The 23,193-nt window shown below is 40.0% G+C and overlaps 1 protein-coding gene across 1 annotated transcript in view; it reads left to right on the top strand.

The window, feature by feature from the left end:
- The window catches only part of BBX (BBX high mobility group box domain containing), a 277,659-nt gene extending 255,464 nt beyond the window's left edge, over window positions 1-22,195 (top strand). The window contains exons 14-18 of the mRNA XM_065875730.1: window positions 5,532-5,621; window positions 6,984-7,043; window positions 14,560-14,757; window positions 16,770-16,956; window positions 21,717-22,195. Of these exons, the coding sequence (XP_065731802.1) occupies window positions 5,532-5,621; window positions 6,984-7,043; window positions 14,560-14,757; window positions 16,770-16,956; window positions 21,717-21,804 (623 nt within the window). The 3' untranslated portion in view covers window positions 21,805-22,195. The remainder of the gene's footprint in view (window positions 1-5,531; window positions 5,622-6,983; window positions 7,044-14,559; window positions 14,758-16,769; window positions 16,957-21,716) is intronic.
- Window positions 22,196-23,193: the final 998 nt, after the last annotated feature.

The raw sequence follows: 23,193 nt of genomic DNA, 5'->3' as shown, positions 1-23,193 counted from the left end.
CTGTTTGGGTTTGAGCCAACCTGAGGATACTTTCTGTGCTCAAGAGCTTAAATGTGATGAAAGCCAGGCCATCCTTTCCTATCAGGAAGTGATAGCTTCCAGGTTGGGCAGAACTCTGTTTTTCGCCATGTAACTGAGTCTTCACTGCCACCAGACATTTCCTTGAACGTGGTGACAGCACATTTGCATGTATAAAAGCTATACCTAGTATGATCCTGAGGTTTTTTTTTAAACAAGGCATGTATGTCTAGCGCACTAAGGTGACCCCTTCCCCTCAGTGAATCCTAACTTGATTGTGGCTGGTTTACTTGAACTTACTCCAGTCCACAGATTCATATGCCAAGCAGCTGGGAGCACTTCGGTATAAATTATTCTTTTAATAAATTTATTTATTTTTGACTGTGTTGGGTCTTTGTTGCTGCGCATGGGCTTTCTCTAGTTGCAGTACACAGGAGCTACTCTTCATTGCGGTGCACGGGCTTCTCGTTGCGGTGGCTTCTCTTGCTGCAGAGCACGGGCTCTAGAGCACAGGCTCAGTAGTTGTGGCGCACGGGCTTAGTTGCTCCCCGGCATGTGGAATCTTCCCGAATCAGAGCTCGAACCCATGTCCTCTGCATTGGCAGGCAGATTCTTAACCACTAGGCCACCAGGGAAGCTCTGCTATAAATTATTGCAAAGGAATTTGTTGTTTCACTGGTCATTCATCACTTATGTGTTCATTACAGAAATGACAGCCTAGTCTTAGAATAAACCTTCTTCCCTTTTTATAGCTTAAAAACATGAAACTATAGAAACTGGACATTAAGCCACCACCATTCTAGTTATGCCAAACACTTGTTTCCTATAATAGTTCTCCAGAGCAAGGTTCACTTAATTCACCTTACTTGCTGACCTTGAAAAGTTTTCATACCATGCTAATACTGAAATGGCTCCTATGTCACTACACTTCTCAGCCAAAACATGTCCATTTTTCAGCAAACCATGAACAACATTAATGTTTTGGAAAAGTTATTGTTAATGTCTCTATGGCACCCTTCTTACCCTCTCAGATTGTGGTTTGTCTCTGCTATTTTCTACCCAGCTGTGAAGTTGGGGTGCCAAAGAGTTTGATACCTTCAAAACACAGGTCATCCAGCCCCAAAATGTAAGTGGAGTCCTAAGCTAGTTTATATGCCAGCAACAGGTGATTTTGTCATAAGGAAGTGGAAGCTGATACAGTCTTTAAAGAAATTTGGTAGGAAGATGAGATGAGATGGCATGGAAACATGAGATGGTGTTTTAGTGAAAGACAGTTGCCAGTTCTTTGCTTTCTGAATGATTCCTTCTAAAACTCTTTTCTCTGCTTTTGACTTCCTACCTTTTCCCTCCATGGACATTTCTATGTTAATAGAATAATTAACTATGGAAAAATTCCTGGTGGGCAGGAATCAAATTGTTCACTTCTTGACTCTAAAACTACTGCTTTTCAGTGAATACCATCATATCTTATCTATTACTCCTTCAAGTTTGTCACTTTCTTTTTTATCTGAACTTGTCATTTGCTTAGATTTGTTTTATAGTTATAGTTTGGGGATGGCTAGCAGCAAGGAGGTTTAAAAATATAAGTTTACAGGAGCTCTTCTATGTACTAAACCACCCTGGATGTTCTTTTTTATGTTAAAATTGGCAAGCTCTATATTTAGTTTTGTCCTTAAATTACACTTTTTAGATTTGTCTGAGTATGGTTTGGTCTGAAAATATATGTTCTATTCTTCTTTCTTAACCCATTCCATACATCAAATCAGTTTGCTTCTGTGAACCACTTCCTTATCCCATTGTCCTCACACACAGTGATGAACACAGAAATCATTCTCCCTGTGAGGCAATAGCTTATTATTATTAAATTATTTTCCTGTGGGTAAATCACTAGGATCCTTATGGTCCTGAGAAGTCTCAGAATTGTTTTTCTGCTTTCTTCTTCTTCTATGTTCTGTGATTACCCGTGTATCTGTCATTCATGTGCCCTGGCCTGCAGTTTCCTAGATTGTATAAAATACATATGAGTAATTGCAAATGGACTATAGAGAATACCTATAATATTAGTATAGATTGTATACATGATATCTTCTCTTTGTATTTCTTACATTTATTTTCTTTCCCTTTTTGCTCACTCCCCCGCCCCACCTCCCCCAAAAAACAAATAAGAAGTGTTTTCTGTTTCCATTTCAGATCACCACCACCCAATTCAGAAGTATTTGCTATGGGTTATTTAGGATGACTTGGTGTAGTCATCAAAAAACACTTGTACACCTTTATGTTATCAGTAATAATAGCAAAAACTGTCATTTCTTGAGCTCTTTATTGATGCCATCAGTGTTTTAAGAGCTTTATTTATTTGTGCATGCAACAGTATTGTTGAGAATCAGTCATGTGTTAAGCACCACTCTAGGCATGTAGAATATATCTGTGAATGAAAACAAAGAACCCTGCTGCCAAGGAGGTTACATTTTAGTGGGACTGCCAGGAATAAACAAGCCTAAACAATAAGAAAAGTATATAATGTATCAGAAGGTGAGCAATGATATGGAAAAAAGAATAGTTTTGATAGAACAAGAAGGCCAAATATCAACAAAGAAGGAGAAGACTTGAACACTATACAACAGCTAGACCTAACAGATATATATAGAATGCTCCACCCAACAATAGCATCGTATACATTTTTCTCAGGTGGACATGGAACAGTATCCAGAATACACAGTATGCTGGGACATTTAACAAACCAGTAAATTTAAAAGGATTGAAATAATTCAAATTATGTTTTCTGACCACAGTGGAATGAAATTAAAAATGAACAGCAGGAAAAAATTTAGAAAACTCAAAAATATGTGGAAATTAAGCAACACACTCTAAATAACCAATAAGTCAAAGAAGAAATCAATAGGGAAATATGAAAATACTTTGAGATGAATAAAATGAAAACACAGCATACTAAAATTTGTAGGATACAGCCAGAGCATTGCTCAGAGGGGAATTTATAGGTGTAAATGCATATATTAAGGAAGAAGAAAGATCTCAAATCAATAACATAACCTGTCTTGAGACACTGTTAGAAGAACAAACTAAACCTAAAGGAAGTAGAAGAAAAGAAATGATAAAGATTAGAGAGGAGATTAATGAAATGAAATTAATTAAAGAATAGGAAAACAATAGAGAAGATCATTAAAACCAAAAGCTAATTCTTTGAAAAGAACAACAAATTTGATAAATGTTTAGCTAGACTGACCAAGGAAAAAAGAAGACTCAAATCATTAGAATCAGAAATAAAATAGGGGCCATTACTACCGACCTTACAAAACTGGAAAGGATTATAAAGGAATACTATGAACAGTTATATGCCGGTAAATTAGATAACCTACATGAAACAGACAATTACTAGAAAGACACAAACTACCTAAACTGACTTAAGAAGAAGTAGACAATCTGAATAGACCTTATAGCTAGTGTAAAGATTGAATTTAGTAATCGAAAAAGTACCAGACCCAGATGGCTTCACCACTGAATTCTTCCAAACACTTAAAGAATTAATACCAGTTTTTCATAAGCTTGCCCATAACAATGGAAGAGGAGGGAACACTTCCCAAATCATTCTATGAGGCCAGTATTATACTAATGTCAAAACTAGACAAACACCATTGTAAAGCAATTATACCCCAATAAAGATGTTAAAAAAAAAAAAGAAAAACTATAGATTATATCAGTAAAAATATTTTCTTTTTTCAATAAAAGATTCAAAAAAAAAAAAAAACTAGACAAACACATCACAAAAAAGGAAAACTGTAGACCACTATCTCTAACAGATATGGACACAGAAATCCTTAACAAAATACTAACGAAGTGAATTGATATAAGAAGAATTATATACCGTGACCAATTGGTATTTTACCCCAGGAATACAGGGTTGGTTTAACATCCAAAAATCAGTTGATGTAATTTAACATATCAGTAAAACAACAACAAAGAAAAATCCACAGGATCATCTCAATAGACGCAGAAAATGTAGAAAAAGCATTTGACAAAATTCAACACCTTTTCATGATTCACATCCAACAAACTCAGAAATAAAAGGGAACTTACTAAACCTGATAAAAGACACCAAAAAAAAAAAAGAAACCTCACAACTAGCATTATGCTTAATGGTGAAAGATTTGTTGCTTTCCCCTAAGATAGGGAATAAAGACAAGGATGTTCACTCTCACCATTTCTATCCAACATTATAGTGGAGGTTCTAGCCAGGGCAGTCTGGGATAGGGAGAATACAGATGTTGGGAGGGGTGATAGCTAAAGAATATGGAATTTATTTTTGAGGTGGTAAAAATGTTCTAAAATTGATGGTGGCTGCAAATATTTGTGAATATAAAAACCATTTTATTGTATACTTTAGATAGGAGCACAGATAGTTTACCTCTGGCAGGAAGGCAGGGCATGTGGATGCAGACACTGGCAGCAGGAGCAGCTTATAGAGCTTCTAATTTTTATTTTATTTTATTTTATTTTTTTGTGGTACAAGTGCCTCTCACTGTTGTGGCCTCTCCCATTGCGGAGCACAGGCTACAGAAGCGCAGGCTCAGCGGCCATGGCTCACGGGCCCAGCCGCTCCGCGGCATGTGGGATCCTCCCGGACTGGGGCACGAACCCGTGTCCCCTGCGTCGGCAGGCGGACTCTCAACCACTGCACCACCAGGGAAGCCCTAGAGCTTCTAATTTTTTAATTCTCCCTTCAGCCCTGTGACTTGGGCACTATTATTATCCCCATTTACACACGAGGAAACAGAAGTTATGGAAAATGTCAGTTTCACATAGGAATATCAGTCAAGTGTAGAAAGCAACCTGCTTTTTGGAGGTCAGTGCTGTGGCTGGCCTTTCTGATGGGTGACTGAAAAATCCCAATTCTCTTTTCTTTATGTGAAAAAACTAAGATACAGTCTGAGACTTCTCCCCACTCCCCTACCCCCGCCACCCTCCAAAAAAAAGTTTGGGCAAATATTTTTCTATTTTTAAATCACTTTTTTTCCTCCTAGAATATCCTCAGAATAGGCTAGAAAGCTGTCAGGCCAACCCAAAAGTTGTCCTCAAACTGCTGTCCTTGTGAAAATCAGTTTCTTAGGAGAGATGAAATGCCAGTGCCATCCTTTCCTTCATGGTATTTAGGAATCTAAAGTAAAACCTTTTCTTTATTACAGACTACATCTACTCTGCTGTTACTGGTTGTGGTCTGTCTCTAGTCACTAAATCTGCAGTTTCTGCTGAGGGAGTCCCAGCCCTAATGGAGGCTTCTGTCCAATATATTTATAAGGAAAATCTCACTGGTTTTTCAGTAAGTCTAGGGAAGGACGCTAAGCACGAGTTAGATGAGAAAAGATGCAAGATGACATTTTTTGTGAATCAGTTTGCTTATTCCACAAGCTGGGGGAGGGTGTAATTGTTTAGAAACACAGTATTTTTTTATGAAACATTGTGAATTTTAAATATATTTATATTAATATTGTCTGTAGGTCCTTTCCAGTCTCAGAAAAAGAACTTATTCCACAAAATTGTCAGCAAATATAAGCACAAAAAGGAGAAGCCTAATGTTCCGGAAAAAGGTATTGGTGCCTTCCATCCTCCATTAAGATTTCTTGGCCACGTCCATTGTGAATTCATCTTTGAATGATGCTTCACTGCACCGCCTTTGCCTCTACCTCCCCTTTGCTTGCTTCAATGTCATCCGCTCCTGACGCAGGCACATTCATTGTTTCTAGATTCTGCAGCTAATTGCAAAGAGAGATCTTCTTCACTTGGATTTCTACTGAAATCCCATGTTTGTCTCTATTTTCAGAGTTCCATATGAATCCTGAAATTGCTTCTTTTTATTTGTATTTGGTGCATTTTCTAATTTAGTCTTCTTGAGCTCTTTTCCACTTATTTTCTTTGACTATTCTTGTTTTTTTCATGTTTGGCAGCCTTCATAGCAGGACCACATTTTCCTGCCTCCTGAAATCTTACCAGTTTCATATGCCTATGAAAGTCCCACAGTTGCTATGCTTTTTCTGACACTTGAGGATTCTTGTCCAGGAGGATTCCACTCCTACATCGTAACCTATCTATCTTCTTTTTTTCTATTTATATACTTTGTCAGACTCTTCCCACCTCCTTCAGTCACATAACTGTTATTTCCAGAGGGCACTAGAAGTATACGCACTCAACCCTCCCTTTACTCTGAGCATCTGTCTCGTTTTTATGATCTGGATAGGCCCTTGAACCTCTTCAGGGCTCATCTGAAGATTTGTCTCTTCTCACAGGTCAGGCTCCTATTGTTCTTTCACACAGAAGATAAATCACATCTGGTTCAGTATAGCCACGTGTCCTGGAAGTCAGGCTTTTTCTCTAGCATCTCCTGCATGTTAGTGTCGTGACTGCCATGAGCCTGATGCCCATTTGCATCCTACTTGCATGGCCAGATGTGGAGCCTTTCGTGTTTCTGGAATGAGGCTTTAAATGCAGCTGTCTTCCATGTGTAGACATACGTGCCTCTGTGTTCCTGTGTGTAACCTTTTGCTTAATTTGGGTTTTATTTTCTCCTCCACTTTAGCCTCCTAGTTTTGTTTTGTATGTTAATATTTATTCTCTGCTTCCAGTGGAGAGAGATCACTCTTTAGGTAAAATGTCAGCTTTTATGCTTACCTTTTAACCAATCTTCAGGTTATCTTTATTAAAGTCATAGAAATTATCCAACAACATATTTTTAAAAAGGCAAACTTGTTTACTTTTAATGCATTTCCTATATGGCCTAATTATTTTAGTTGGCAAATGCAGTTTTGAGACTAAGTAGTTGAAGTAAAATTCTGCTTCATTTGTGTGATAATGCTTTTTATTGAAGTGGTTTTGTGTATTGTCTTATTTTTACAGTGTATGTGTCTATACTAGGGGTAGAGTTTCACTTTCCTTTTCTGTTGTTGTTTTTTTAGGAAGTGGGGATAAATGGTCAAACAAGCAACTCTTCTTGGATGCCATTCACCCTACAGAAGGTAAAAGAAGCAACATTCATTGTATCATTTCAGGTAGTCTGTGCTGGAAATGGCATAAGTTTTGTAGGTTTAAACTGGCATAATTTATATAGGTTTAACCAACGGCATTAGACCTGAGTGTTCATAATTGGGTTATTTTTAATTTTCAAATCAAAACTGATAGATTTTTGATCCTACTAAGAGTCAGGCTGTGTGTCCTGTGGAGTTTAATTTGTGAAAGGGGGATTTGTAAGCTTTGAACCAGAAATTAGAGGTTTTCATAACTGAAAAATATTCAGTATTGCAGCTCACGTTGCAGGCGGGTGCTCTTGGGGAGTCAGGGCAGCATGGGGCTCTCCTGGTTTGTTGGACGTGGGTGCCCTGCAGACATGGTTCCTGACCTGAACTTCCTTGGTAGCCCACCTCCCACTTCCTCTAACTCTGATCAAATGGAATGTCCCCGAGGCTTATTGTAGCCAAAGAAAAGTCCCATATTGACTGGTATGATGTTATAGGTACAGATTTTATTTCAAAATTTCCCACAGTCGTATTTATTTGTGACTTTAATTCTTCTTAAATATTGAACCCTTAGGTGAATTTTGATTTCGTGGTGGTAAGGAGCCATCCTTCCATTCTTCCCACTGATGCTATCTTTTCCGTTTAGATATTTTAGAAGAGCTGAACATTTTTGTAGTGCTTAATGAGGAGTCACTTCATTTGAAAACTAGAAGGGACCGTAGTGATCATCGTTTGATTTATTACCCCTTTGATTTACTTACGGGGAACTTGATGAACAAGTCCATTCTCTTGATTTCCAAATGTACCCTCATTTCTTTGTTAAAAGGAGGGAAAAAATTAAAATGCACATGTGGCCTAGGTCATTTATAAAAAAATACTCATGTTTGAAAGACATTTGTGAAAAATATTCAAATTTGAGTTCCTTATAAACCTGAACTTCTGTTGTTTGGTAGGCACAGTTCACATGAGCTGCATGTCTGCTTTTGTGTCGTTTTGCTTTTATAGAAAATGCCAGCAGTACATCTCTTTTCTGGCTTGTTACTTCACATTTACAACCTCTGTGGAGTATCATTTCTGCACTTTGCTGGCAAAACAAAATATGAATTGTTGTGCTGCTCTCAGCTTTAAATCATAACATCCCCAAATTGACATACATTCACACTTGTGTATTTTAAAAATAAACGTAAGGCACTGATGAACTATCAGAGGAATCTAAAAGAGGCATTTAAGACAATGTTACTCTTTTCTTAAAATGATACTTTTCTAAATATTTTGGTTTTAAACAATGAAACCCTACTTCATAGAAAAGCAGGTATCATAGCCAGGGTGGTATAAAGAGCCAAGTAAGTAGGAATTAGGGGACCTGGCTGCTAGTCTCAGATCTGCCACTAATTAGCAGTTTTCAATAGGACAGACCATTTAACCTTACTAGGATTCACTGTCCACATTTGTACTCTGTTGTAAGATATGTGTGTTTAGGGGTGGAGTGAATGAGAAGGCATAGTAATACATGATCTATACATTTCATTTCCCTTCTAACACCTGATGATTTTATTACTGTGATATCTTGAGTGGGTGGTGTGATACTAAAAATACCATATTCTGAAGCCCTAATTTTCTGCACTTTGGAGGTCAGAAAAGCAAATCAATTTTGAGTCTTCTAGGCAGTCCAAAGGGTTTAGTTGGAAATATTTATTATTGTTGATGTTTAATTATATTTACTATTAATGTATATGGAACAAAACTGTGGAGAACATGCACTGAAAATTGCATGTCCTTTAGTGTAGTTGCAAATTCATTTTACATGGCCAGAAAAAAAGGAATCAATTTGAGGGTTGGAAGTTAACCAGTAACTTAAAGTGACTTTTTTTGTTATTTATTTTTATAACATGCCCTACATTTACTTGTTCAGGTGGTGCCTATGTGCTTTGTAAATTATCTAGGCCCTTTATTCCATCCTCTTTCTCACCTATGTCCGTATCATTGCTTATTAAAACTTTACCTTGGATATTATAAATATATAAGGACAGAAAAATGAAACCATAATCAGGACAGTTAGCATGTGTAGGCTATCCTGCGCAAAAGTTAGACAGGAGTTGTCTGTAGCTGATGTCTATAAATGAAATATTGACTCAACTGAGGCTTCACAGCTGTTAGCCGCTCCTGGCTTCTGTTAAAGTAGATGACTTAAAGTTCACTATCCTTTCTTTACACCACCCTGAGTATAATTGGCTTTGAATTTTTTTTCCCCAAGATATTAGAAATTTTCAGGTGTTTAGTAATCACATCTGAGGTTTAAATGCTATGCTTATAATCTATTTTAAGAATTCTCCCCATGCTTTTAAAATTCAAAATCGCTAAACCACTTCTTGAAATTTTTGCAGATCAAAAAAAAACAGATTGCCTATAGGCTAGAGTTAAAGTTTTCAGATAAACCAAGATGACCTCCCTCTGCCACTGTGTTTATCTTTCCACCAACTTATGGTGTCATATGTTCATGCTTAAGGTAGAGGTTTCTAATTGTAGTAATAATGATGGTGATGATTACTATACTGCTTTATGTTTCCAGAGGGCTTTCACGTATACTTTTTGTGAAAACTAATCGTAACAGCATCTCCAGTCAATTTAAGGAGACCTTATCAGCCCCAAATACATGATAAGGAATTAAGCCTGACCAATGTAAGCAGGAAGGGAAGAAACCAGCACTAAAGTACACTGGCCACTGCAGCTTTGATTTTTCAGGTGTTTGTGGATAGCCCTCATTTGTTGGAATTATAAATGCTGTCTTACAAGAAAAAAAAAAAAACCAACCTAAACCTCAAACTAGGTATCTCTAAAAGATTAGTTTCTTTGCAATACATAAATCTAATTACAGGGGAGAAAAATCTGGTTTTCTAGTTAGATTTTGAAATATGATCCACACACTCAGGCTAACTTGATCTCTTTTCCTAAGTTCAAAATAGTTGCCTTATAATTTCAGCAAGGTCCCCAGGATCTGAGGTAAGGCTCATTCATTTGATTCCTGTTTTCCATTCAGCAGTTAACTGCATTTTCAGCTCATGGGAGCCTAACCCATGGCAGTGAGATTCCAGACTTGGCTATAATAATTTCAGTGTAGGTTTGCCTCCTGTAGTTGGCATGTGAATTCATGACTCTGGAGCACTTTAGTGGCCTCCTGGAATATAGTACAAGCACAGTGCTGCTTTCCAAAAAAACTTACTCTACATTTTGGGAGCAGAGTTTGGAAAACAAGATAGTCTCTGATTGCCATATTCCTAATGTTGCTCCAGGAATCAGCTCATATTATCACCCTCACATGATATGCTCCAAGTATGTTATGATTATTGTGGAGTGTAAAAATCAGCCCTGTGGACTCGTTTGGTGGTGCTTGGGTAGGTTTGTGTGTTCAATTACAAGCCCAAAGAGAAATGACTAATTTGTTTTTAGAGGACAAAACCTTTCTTTTCTCACATTTCCATTGGTTTGGCAGGGAGGGCAAAAAAGGAGCTGCCTTGCTGTCTTGGTATACAACTTTGGGCTCTTTCCCTCTCTGAGTTTTTTTCATTTCCTGTCCCTCACCACTGTTGACCTGAAACTAATAGACTGCCAGTTATTTCTCCAGCAAAGATGGGTTTATTTTGGATCAGCAGAGAATATAAATTTGAGGTGTACAACCATGGTATGCAAGTCCTCACACGTCAAGGGAAGGAGAGTTTTATAGGCGGGAAAGAAGTAGGTAAGGCTATGGTAAATCAAGTCCATGGCTTTTCACTGGCTGAGTCCTTGCCAGGAATGAAGAGAGGAGTCTGTTTTTCTGTTGGGCTCTGCTGTCATCACAGGGCATGAGAGCTCCTCCTTCTGGTCTCCTGACTCTATTTAATTGAGGTTTCTGTTTATTAATTTTTTGCACCACTAAGCCTTTGTTTTGGATCTTGCAGGTTGGTGGGGAGGACAGTGTATGCAAATCTGAATAAATTGTGTCCCAATAGACCACAATTTCTACATATGGTTAGGGTCCCTATCTGAGATCCTTTTGACCAGCTAGTCTGGAGAGGATGATAAAAGAAGTTTCTCTTTGCTAATGTTGCTGGACTCGGATCTACTGTTCTGTCCCAGACAATTATAGTTGACCCTTGAACAAAGTGAGGGTTAAGGGTACACCCTCCCCCTTCACCCCCTTGGTCAAAAATTCATGTCTAACTTTACAGCTGGCCCTCCAGGCCCTCCATATCAGCAGGTCTGCATCTGCAGATTTAACCAACTGTGGATTGTGTAGTACTATTGTATGTATTTCTTTAAAAAGATCCACTTATAAGTGGAGCCACACAGTTCAAACTTCTGTTGTTCAAGGGTCAACTGTACTTCTTTGACTTAGCCTTACCTGCCTTCCCCAATTCTTCTCTCCTAGGAGAGGGTTCTCCCTGAGCACCGACCCTGAAGACTGTCATCGGTCTAGGCCGCCAGAAAGACAGGATGTTCTAGGGGTCACCCATGGGTCAAAGCATGGGGTAGACTCACTCTAACCTTCTCTTCCTAACTCCAGCAAGATCACATTACATGCGATCACATTACATACACATTACATGTTTCTCAAATGTGGATGATCTATAGGCCCTGTGATTACTTCTTGATCTGACAGTAGGTTTCGAGAAGACAACATATAGAAGGGTTGCATTGCCTCCTTTCCAGTGATTTATGAGAACTTCCAATGCATTCTCCTTTTTTGCCTCTTTCACTTGGTCTGCAGCCTGATTCACTCAGTATCTTCTAGCCTCCAGACCTCTGGGACTCGATGATCACTTGTATCTATTGGCCGCCCTGCCTTTGACCCCCTGGCTCCTGTCTGCTGGTTTCTGAGCTTCCCCTGGTCTCAGTCTGCCTTAAGGCCTGATTCACCTTCCATTTGCAGTCCCTTTGCATCCATCCCCTTGGCTTCGTATTGTGTTTTTATCAATTCATCTGGAACACATAGGAAAATGAGTAACCCCTGAAAAGAAATTAAAACATCTGACGGCTCACCAAAAACAAAAACCTAACAGTCCTAGTGAAGGGAGTACTCTTCCACAGCCTTGAGACTCTGAAGCTGGCTATAGAAAACACTGGCCAGGACACTGATTCTAGGCTGTGTGGCAAAATGAAAAGAATTTTAGGGCTGGATGGCTCCTTTAGAGCTAATCTAGTCCAGCTTCCTTCTTTACATGAAGAAACTGAGGCCCCTGGTCCCACAGTTAGTAAATTAAAAAGTCAAGAGTAGAACCTAGGTCTCTCTCTAACTATGTTATTTCCATTTTCCCTGGTCTTGTAGAAACCTGGTCATCTTTCCCAGACCTCTTAGCCCTTTTCTGGTGTCCATGCCTTTTCTTTGACCTCCTTGGTTTTTCTTTCCATAAGCAGTAATTTGAATGTAATACATTTGGAATCCTGCCGTACCCTTATCTCCACAAGTTCTGGATTTTTCTGGGAAGAGGTTCATGCTTTTTCTGGAAGATTCATCTATGATTCAGTGATCATACTGGAGAGATCACAAGTTTCCCCCTGTAATCAGAAGGGACAACTGATAGGCCTGGATAAGAAACTAGAATTTTGAAGCTTGTGAATATCCAGTAGAGGTTGCTGTAAACTCAGACTTTGGCCTCTTTGTATAGGAGGCTTTGAACTTCAGGGCTAATGCAGAGTCATGAAACTCCTTTGGAGTGTTTCTAACCAAATTATCTTTTCATTTTGCTGGTAGCTTTTATTGAAGTTTAAGTGTAAAAAAAATTTTTTTTAATGCATATGTACTACCACTGGCCTATGTTAACTATCAAAGTATAAATAACTAAGATTGTTTGACCTGGGTATAGACCTACAACTTGAAAGGAGCCTTTTTCCTAGTTTTTGATTACTTGCTTGAAAAAAGGTGTTTGGGAGCATTGCCAAATAGTTCTGGGGTTTTTTTTAAGTAACTATTATCTTAAGCCTGTCCACACACAGCCATCTATTACGCAATAATATGGTAAGGCCAAGCCACAAATCATGGTATGATTTCTGCTTTACATCCTTTCTCTTGATGTAATTGAAATTATTTCCCACTTGTTTTGGAATAGGAAGCCTGGAATCAAATGCTGGAGGGCAAAGATGTTACTACTTTGTAGCCTCCTTTCTCAAGGATGTACCTAAACCCATTAGGGAGCTATATTAAAATTTTTAAATGAAACCTATGTAAGTGTTTATACCAGTAAGTGCATTTTTTCACACCCTGAATTGTTCTTGCTCTGTTCCTTTTATTTTAGCTTTTTTTGTCTTCCTACGTTACATATATTGTCTTATTTCCAGTATCTACCTTCATATCCACCTTCTTATGAGCACCACCTGGTATCCTCCAGGTTAAGTTTGCACAGAGTTTGTCATGTCAAACAAACATGACAGTGTGATTTCCTGAACCACACTCCCCCTTTTCTTTGTTAAAAACAATTTCTATGCCTGTCTTAAAGAGATTGGATAGTTAAAAAATGGAAAGATGCCTCTTTCTCCTGCCCCAAAGCCCTTAGGTCACTGGAATAAAAACAGCCCCAATGAGGAAACGACTACAAATATATACTCCTAAATGCTTGTTGTACTCACATCTGCATATTCTTGTCTTAATTTAAATTAAGGGGGGAGGGGGAGAGACGAACTCCTAAGGAAATGAGTAAGAAGAGACACAGCATTCCCAACCCGTTTGAACTGGAAGCAAAGTCTTTGGTGGCAAGTGTGTTCCTTACTCTTGACACAGTGACTAATAGGGTACAAGTGTGTGCTGTTAAATGATTTGCTGGTGTTACCAGTTAAAGTTAGGGTACCTAAAACTAACCTTTCGGGGTGTCCTGCTGACATGTGGTACTTTATTAAATTGTCTCCCTAAAGCACATTCACCTGGTCCTAGAATTCAGCCGATGGGAGAGTTTCCATAGGTGCTGGCTTCATCAGTGTTTGCCAGGTCCTTACTGAGTACTCAGTGTGCATAAAAGAAAGTTTCTTTTCTCATCAGTCCAACCTGGAGGTTGAAAGCAGGTGTCCCAATGATAAGTGTAAATTTAAGAAGCACATACTTAATTTCAGTATCCTCAGAAGAAGAGAAACTTCTTTTATCACACTTTCCAGACTGGCTGGTCAAAAGGATCTCAGATAGGGACCCTGACCACATGTAGAAATTGTGGTCTATTGGGACACAGTTTATTCAGATTTGCATACACTGTCCTCCCCACCAACCTGCAAGATCCAAACACTTAGAAAATGTTACTCCAATGGCCTCTTAGTTAAGTATTCTATTAAAAGAGAGGGCATCCTATCCCTCTGTACTTAATTTATCAAAGCACATATTTAAAGAAATATTTGTTTAAAATTATAGTCAGTATTTCCTTTTTCTATCAATACTCTGAAAACTCTAAATGTAAGTTCTTGTTCAGATAAGTCAAGCATTTAGAAATACTTCCTTCCCAGAGCAACGTTGGTGCCTTGTGTTTTTGTGTGTAACGTTATATGGTTTGTCCTTTTTCAGCCATATTTTCAGAAGACAAAAACACCACAGAGCCTGCTTATAAGGTTAAAAATGCCCCATCCATTCCCAGCACTCCAGAGCCAACAACAACGCAAGAACCCTTGGTGGGCAGTCAAAAGAGAAAAGCAAGGAAAACCAAGATCACACACCTTGTCAGGACGGCAGATGGCCGGGTATCACCAGCAGGAGGTACTCTGGGTAAGACAAGGAAGCTTTAGACAGAGATGACCAGAGCAAGCAGGTGACCATCAGGGCCACAGTGGCCAGAAAATGACTATAATCCAACTGTGGGTCCTCACTGAAAAATGGGTCTGTCTGTCAGTCTGGTCACAGTAACATTTTCTCTCTCTGGATCTCCTTGAAAACTGGTTTCCTACAGCATTCTAAACATACATGTTTTACTCCATGTTTTAAAATCATAGCTCTTTTCCCAAGAGCATATCCGGAATTCCTAGGAAGGAAAGGTAGCTTTTAGGACTGTCAGCTACCTTCTCCTTCTTAGCATGCACACAAACAGTCTTAAGTAAATTCCCAAAGATCCGAGACTTTTAAAAATACTTGATGAGTCTTTGTCCCTGGCTCACGTTTTAAGTCATTACACACCAGATCATCAGGTGTTCAAACCAATGAATTAAGAAAGCTGAGAAAGAAAGCATCCAGCATTTCCTGTACCGCTGATTCAGACCACTAAGGGAGCCTGAGAATGCTTCTGGATTTCTTGATTCTCTGGGCTAATCCTGAACCAAATATTAACTTACAGTGAATTTCTCCATTTCAGTCTTGGCCTGTGGTCTCTCTACTGTTCCTGGTGGCCTCTGTGGAATTGCCTGAGGGGCCCGGCTTAAGCGAGTGACACTGAGCATCCCCCCTCCTATCTAGGGGTGGTACACCAACCAAACATTAGTGGGCTTAGCTGCTGCCTTTCTTCCTTTCAGCGCCTCTAGCGTCTCATTCTATCAGCCCTGAAAGAGGTGTTCCCCACCCCCCTTACCCTAACCCAGTTTCCAGACAAGGGTCAAGGGTCCATAATGACTTCTGTAAATAGCCAAAAAAAAAATGTTTAAATGAATGCTTTTTGAGAATATTTATAAATAACTGATTTAGGTTAATCTAGTTGGTAGACTTATTGTATGCTGAGATCGAAGTCATTTAGTGAATTTTGTGCACTTGTGTTTTGCATATGTAGATTGTTAAACCTTAAAGTATATTAAAGACCCCCAATTTTACTGTCATATACGAAGTGAAACTCAAAGAGGTGGAATTTTGTTTCATAACACATCGAACCACTAAGTAGGATGAGGATTAGAATCTAGTTTTCATGATATTTAGTCCAGCGGGCTCCTCTCTCCTTCCCTTTCCACTCTGGATTCTGCTCTGTGATTTTCACGTTGTATAAATTGTTATAGCCTCATTTTTGCTTTAGGAAGAGTGAAAGATCTTAGAAAATATTCCCTTTTATGTAGAAAAGCATATAGCACTTCATGTTCTAATATATGAAATTTATAGCCTTTATCAATTACTTTCTGTAGTTAAAATGTTTTATTATAAAAACCATGGTAAAGATTACTCCTCTTCCTCTCTAATGGCTGTATAAAGTGTACTTACTTCCAACAAATGTATTGGCATAGCATTTCAGCCACCTCTTCATAAATACCAAAGGGCCCTTTGCTTCCTTTCAGTAGGTCTTCAGAACAAAAATAACAGTTTAGGATCTCATTGGAACTGATTAATCTCACTGGGATTAGTTTAGGCTATCCTAAGTTTCGGTAGCACAGCATACTGAATGCCCACGGTGCATAGTAGGGCATGCTGTGGCCTCATCAGGAATGGTTGGTCAGTTGAGTTTTTAAGGGCCATTTTACAGCATCCACTGGCCCCTCTGCACAAGTCCCTTGGGTTTTATTTTGGCCACAGTCCATTTTTCCCTCTTTCTCTAAGATTGACCTATTCTTTGTTCTTGGATAAAACACAGCTTCTCCGCTCAGCTTCAGGGCACGGTGCTGCCCGTGGTTGCAGTTGAGCTTAATAAAAGAGTCTTATTCCCATGGAAGAAGAGATTCTGTAAAAGCCTTAATATTCGGTGGATGACAGAAGTGAACAGTAAAGCATATTAGCTCATTTCACATTGTCTGACACTGAGTTTTCTCTGTGTCCCTTCTCTGGAGAGGACAGAGCGATCCCTCTCGTGATGAATTTCCCTTTCGTTACAGACGACAAACCAAAGGAACAACTGCAGAGGAGTCTTGCTAAGGTGACCGAGACAGGCTGCAATGACGAATGCTCACACAACCGGGAGGCCACGGAGACACGGAGCAGCACCCCGGAGATGCCAGCCGTGTCTGCGTTCTTCAGCCTCGCTGCGCTGGCCGAAGTGGCCGCCATGGAAAATGTGCATAGGTCAGCAGTGGGAAACCTCGCTGCCCTGGGTTCTGGGGATCCTGTTCAATTTCACCCCCTTTCACGGAACATGGGTGGAGACAGTGATATGGAAGCCCAAATCATCCTTTCTGATGTGGTTTGTGATATTTTTCACAATGATTGGGGTTCGGGAGACTTTTGTTTACGAGGTGTTAACCAAAGTATATATACTGTTCAGCAGTGTGGGAAAATATAAGGGAGTATTGCCCACCAGGTATTTTACTTTGAACATAGTATTATTCTGTGATTAAGCTTCATTTCTGAAAAAGCCTGAGAGAGCAGAGAAGCAATATTATCTAATCATTAAAGCTTTAGAGTCAGGTCTCAGACCTGAGTTTGAGTCCTACCTCTGTCACCTGAAAACTGTAAGGCCTTAAGCAAGACCATTCACTTCTCTATCCTCTGTTTTTCCTTTTATACTATGGCTGTAAGTGGTTCGCATTTCATAGAGATGTTATATAGAATAAATCTAGTGTCCCAGTACTGGCACATGGTAACACCCCCATTGAGGATGGCGTTGGTGGTTCTAGCGGAAGAAAACAGTGTGGTTCAGGAAAAAGAGCATCTCAGCATCTGACTCATGGAAGGCAGAAGGCCTGGATTTTTCTTCAGCTCTCCGTGTTTGTTAAAAAGTCATTTACTTCTCTGGGCCTCAGTTTTCTCATCTTCTGTTTAGGAGAACAATATCCCCAAAGAATCACAAAGTTGTAAGGCTCAGATGAGACCAGATACGAAAGCCTTTTGAACTCAGTGAAGTCCCACAGAACGTATATTAAGTTCTAAGTATATAATTGGGTGTTCTGCTACTTAATGGATCCTTTGGGAAGATAAAAAAGCCTTTTGTAAATTCAGGTATTTCTTGTTTTTATTCAAAGTGGATTACCCACAGGTGAGTTCTTTCTTAGGTTTTCAGTCTTCAGCCCAACAGAACTTGAAATCTACCCCAACGTGTCTACCCATCTGTCAGGCTCCACTCTCCTTCACATCCAGGTTTAGGAGCCCCCAGTGGAAGCTTTGTTTGCCTCTTGCTGTTTACCTGTCATGTTACAGTTCTGGTGCTTCCTCACAAATAGCCTCTAGATTTTTCCAAGAAGTCAAATTCCCTTTTTTTTTTTTTTGCGGTACGCGGGCCTCTCCCTGTTGTGGCCTCTCCCGTTGCGGAGCACAGGCTCCGGACGCACAGGCTCAGAGGCCATGGCTCACGGGCCCAGCTGCTCCGCGGCATGTGGGATCTTCCCGGACCGGGGCACGAACCTGTGTCCCCTGCATCGGCAGATGGACTCTTAAGCACTGCGCCACCAGGGAAGCCCTCAAATTCCTTTTCATGTGTACACTGCAAGTGCCTAATAGCAAGTGAACGGTGACAGACATTGTTAAAATCTGCTCAGGTCTCTGAGGGAGATAATGCACAGACACTTCTCCACTCGTGAAGTTTTACAGTCGAGCACAGAGGACAAACTCATAGCGCATGCAAAAAGAATTAAAAATATGCCTGAGTGTTATTAAGTGCCCCCATAAATTGTGGGAATAAGAGGTCACGTAAGAATTCAGAGGGGGGTCATAATCCAGGGCTCAGGAAGGGCCACCACACAGTCACCTTTGCTGCTGCCAGCGTCCCCTTCTGAGCACGACTGGTGACACCTCTGCTCTGTTAACCAGCCACCTGCACCCCAGTGACTCTCAGCTGCAGCAGCAGAAAGCGGCAGCAAGCCTCTCCACTGTCACCACCACCTTCCTCTCTGTCCTGCGGTCATGTGGAATCGCTTACTCCCGTCCAGATAAGCCCGCTTCTTGCCTTTGTGCGTCCTCCTCTTGGGTGAACGACCTATCTTTTGTCCTCTTCTCTCAGTCTTCCTCCCGAAGTCCTGCACACTCGCTGTGCACACCTCTCTTAGACCAGCTGCCACACTGGGTTGTAGTTATTTGTTGATGCATCTGTCTCCTTCCAGTACGCTTTGGACGAATGAACAAATGAATGGCTGAATGAATAAATGAGGTGTTCTTGAGAATGACTGCCTAAGTTAGCTAGCAGGCATAGAAAAATGGTGTTCTTTTTTTTTTTTTTTTTTTTTTTACACCTCCCATTAGCAAGAAAAAATATTGCCTATTAGAATTTTACTGTCAGGCTTCCCTGGTGGCACAGTGGTTGAGAGTCCGCCTGCCGATGCAGGGGACACGGGTTCGTGCCCCGGTCCGGGAAGATCCCACATGCCGCAGGGCGGCTGGGCCCGTGAGCCATGGCCACTGAGCCTGCGCGTCCGGAGCCTGTGCTCCACAACGGGAGAGGCCACAGCGGTGAGAGGCCCGTGTACCATAAAAAAAAAGAATTTTACTAACAAATGGTTAGTGTTCTTACTATCTAGACAGACAGACAGCCTTGGAGAATCTTAGTTGTAACTTCAGCGGTTCACCTGTTAAAGCAGAGATCCCAGCCACCCCTCCACCTGCAGGCTTAATGTAATTGTAACTGGGTTGCACATCCATTAATTATTGCTTAGGCATCACCTGGTTCATAATTTAGAGCACGGTGGACAGAGTTAGGGGTAAACATATATTACCTGCATTCTTGCCACAAGCAATCTTAATATTGGCTTCAGAAACCCAACCTAGAAAAGCAGTTTTACAGAATGCAGGAAGTAGGAAATTGGAATTAACCTTTGTTGAGAGCCTGTTTATTTACTAGGAGTTTTATAAGGATGGAAGCTCATTACATTTATTCTTAAAATCAGCTCTGCCAGGTGCGTCTTTTTAGTTCCATTTTAATGATGGTACAGGCGGTTAATTAACTTGCTAAGAGCACACAGCTAAACTTGAGTCAAGATCTGAATCCAAGTCTTTGAACTTCATTGTCTTTGCCTTTGCTCCAGCGTGCCACTTAAGCAAGCATCTGTCATGTCATAGGGATTCATGGGGAATCTCACCTGACCTTCCCCTGGGAGCGGGAACCATCACTTCGTGGCAGCCACCTCACGCTCCTACCTCCTTTTCTTTCTCCACTGAGTAAGCTGGGCTTTCACCCCAATTCCTCTCTCTCCCTCTTGCTTGCTCTTTTTTTTTTTTTTTTTGCGTTGTATTTTTCATCTTTCACTTATTTTTCTTTGTATGTTTCCTTTTCCAATACTTGTTAAAATTCTTTTTCGCTTTTGTGATATTGTTACCTATTCAATCTTAAAAGTAAAAAATAGCATTTTAATTTCATCTTTCTTGAACAAAGAGCTGAACATATTGAATAGCTGGTTCTTACAGCATCCCCACATAAATAAACAGATTAATCCAGAGGCTTGATGATAACACGTTTTGTTTTTCTAAATTCCTAATATCTTAAGCTAAGTGATCATTGGATTCTGAAATCCCCAAATGTAATCTATCTGTATTAATTTTCTTTTTTGTTCATCAAGAAAAAGAAAACTAGATAGAGTTATGGAGAGATACAATTTGAATTTTAAAATAGCTCCTTTTACTTCACATAATCTGAAGAAGATACTGTATTGAAACGGTCAAACCAGTGAAAACACTGCTGCTCTACCCCATATTTTCAGCACAGTGCTGTGCACTACAGACCATCGTAGGCCAGAGCAGTGAGTATGCATTGTTGAGGCTTGGGAAACCTATTAGGAAATGTCAAGGAGGTGCCCAATCCTATCTTTTTAGAACGAGAAGCTCTATAGAAAGTACCAAGAAATTTTCTTATAACCATGAAGTAAATCGTATTTTTCTTCCTACTCATTAAACAACAAGCTGAATGAAAAATAACTGTTTGATCTACATCTGTTTGATGTAGATCCAATCCAAATGATAAGAATTTCCATGAATTTTTTTAAGTCTTGTCTAGAGTTCTTTCCCCATATGTGTTGATTTTGGCCCAAGTTGATTGGATTTTCTCACACACTAAAATTCAGAGTTGGTACTTGCCTTCTTCCCTGTGCATTCTCCCTCCATATGCCTTTGAGACTTCTCTTTCGTTAGGCGGGTTTCAGTGTTTTCTTTTCATTCATTTTCTAAGTCACAGTTCACCTCTCTCTTCAGAGGCCATCCCTTTTATTGGCCTTAAGTTTTGAAATCGGGCTTGTTATTTTATATCTCAAGAAATGAGACTGAAGGTCATCGGTTAGTATAGGAGAGTCTTCTTCCCCTTGGGCAAGTCAAGGAAAGGAATGTGTCTTTTTACGCGGGCCTCTCACCGTTGTGGCCTCTCCCGTTGAGGAGCACAGACTCCGGACGCACAGGCTCAGCGGCCATGGCTCACAGGGCCCAGCCGCTCCACGGCATGCGGGACCTTCCCGGACCGGGGCATGAACCCGTGTCCCCTGCATCGGCAGGCGGACTCTCAACCACTGCGCCCAGGGAAGCCCTGTCATTTTTTAATATAAGTAGATCCAGAGGAAAACTGTCATCCTAGAACCATAGCCCTTGACTGAAAGGTTTCCACTTCCTGGGAATTTCCCCAAATCTGTTGGTGCTTCAGGTTTTGTCTCTACATAATGGAGGTGGTTGTTTGGGGGCAGAGTATGTTGTTGAGTTGTATGAGAGGAACTGAGATAAGAAATCCTTAAAAAAGAAAAATAAAGAAGCTTTAAGAATAAAAACAGTTTTAGTTAAACGGTGTAAGTAGTAAGTCAGTGTAGCTATTAAACAAGATATGTTGGAAAGCTTTTGTGGGTCATTCATCATCCTCTCCTGTTTCTGCTAATGTACTCTCAAAAAGTGATTTCTCTCTTTTTCTTCCTCTTATTTTACAGAGGTCAGAGATCAACTCCGCTCACCCATGATGGACAGCCAAAAGAAATGCCACAGGCTCCTGTACTTATTTCTTGCGCTGACCAGTGAAGCGCCCTTTAATTGTAAAACATTGTGCTTTACCTACTACCCTAGCCTTGTCTTTACTGAGAGATGCTAGTGAGTCCATGTGGTGGAAAATATAGACTGCAAACAAGTGCTTGTTGCCCTACACGGCCCAGATTCACTTGAAGCAGAAGTTGGCACCCTGGGCCAGTTTGTTCTTTCAGAACCCGGAGTCTTTGAGGGTGATGTTATCTGTCTGATAATGAGCAGAAACGGGATGATCCTAGAGCTTTGCTTTCTATTGAAGGCTTTTGATGGTAATAGGTGGTAACTTGGTAAAAGGCTGCCTTTACTGTAGCTCATCCAGCATCTCTTTTACCAACCAGAGAGTGTGAAACTAGTTTCGTATATTACCTAGTTATTCTTTCAAAACAAAAACAAAAAACAAAAAAAAACAAAAACTGACACACTGCACTAGTTATTATTAGATATTCTTAGTCTTTTTTGTACATGGAGATTTATGTTCTAAGATGGTTTATATAATAGGTTATACCTACATTTATATTGTAGAATAATATTAAAAAGCCTGTTCCAGAGACTCCCAAACAGCACGGGCAGGCAGATGTACCATTGTTAGCGGTGTATGCTCGGCCTTGTGGTCCATATATTCTGCACTTTTATATTTGCCACCAGAGTGGTAGTTTGCTGGCAAAAAGCGAAAGAGTGAGAAGAAGAAAAATTACAGTTCTTACAAGCAGAATTTTTTTCTTAGCCTTGAGTGACCAAGAAGAATTTGCTTGGGTCAAATTGTGGCGAATATTTTCCCAGACAGGGGAAGAGTCCAGCAGATTACAGATTACTGATGTTTTCATGCCTTGAGGATTCTTTTATTTTTACACAAGGGTCTGAGTGACCAATGGATCGTTCATACAGACAAAAAAAGAAAAATATTATTCAGAAGTGACCTTAGTATTACTTCACTATTCAGAACACATTGAAGACACACTCACTTCGTGTGGACTTTGAGCTACAGACCTTTTACATCCATCCCAGACAGACTGGACGGGTAGCAATTGCTATGCACAGCCTAATTGGCACTGCAGGTTTTTTAGAGCCATTTTGAGTTTTTGTGATTAGGGAGGTATTGATGAGGGAGGTGTGCCTGACCAGAGTGGGACTCGCAGTTATAGATCCAACCTGCAAGTTTCCTGTTTCCTTTTCATGTTTTGTTGCTTTTGAACATAAAACCAACCATACATATGCCAGTGCAAGTGGATTAACTGGCTTAGAACATACAACATATTGACTCCACCACCTGACGTTCACAGTATCTTGTTTCTTAGCAACAGATGCAAAGTGATAAATCAGAATTAGTCGGCGGCTACAGATTTTACAGGGTATTTGTTCCATAGCACAAAGTATTTACCCACTCTT

The sequence above is a fragment of the Phocoena phocoena genome, chromosome 4 (assembly GCF_963924675.1).
Source record: "Phocoena phocoena chromosome 4, mPhoPho1.1, whole genome shotgun sequence".
Classification (NCBI taxonomy): domain Eukaryota; kingdom Metazoa; phylum Chordata; class Mammalia; order Artiodactyla; family Phocoenidae; genus Phocoena; species Phocoena phocoena.
Note: the sequence above shows the minus strand (reverse complement) of the source record. Positions and strands in the feature narration are given on the sequence as shown.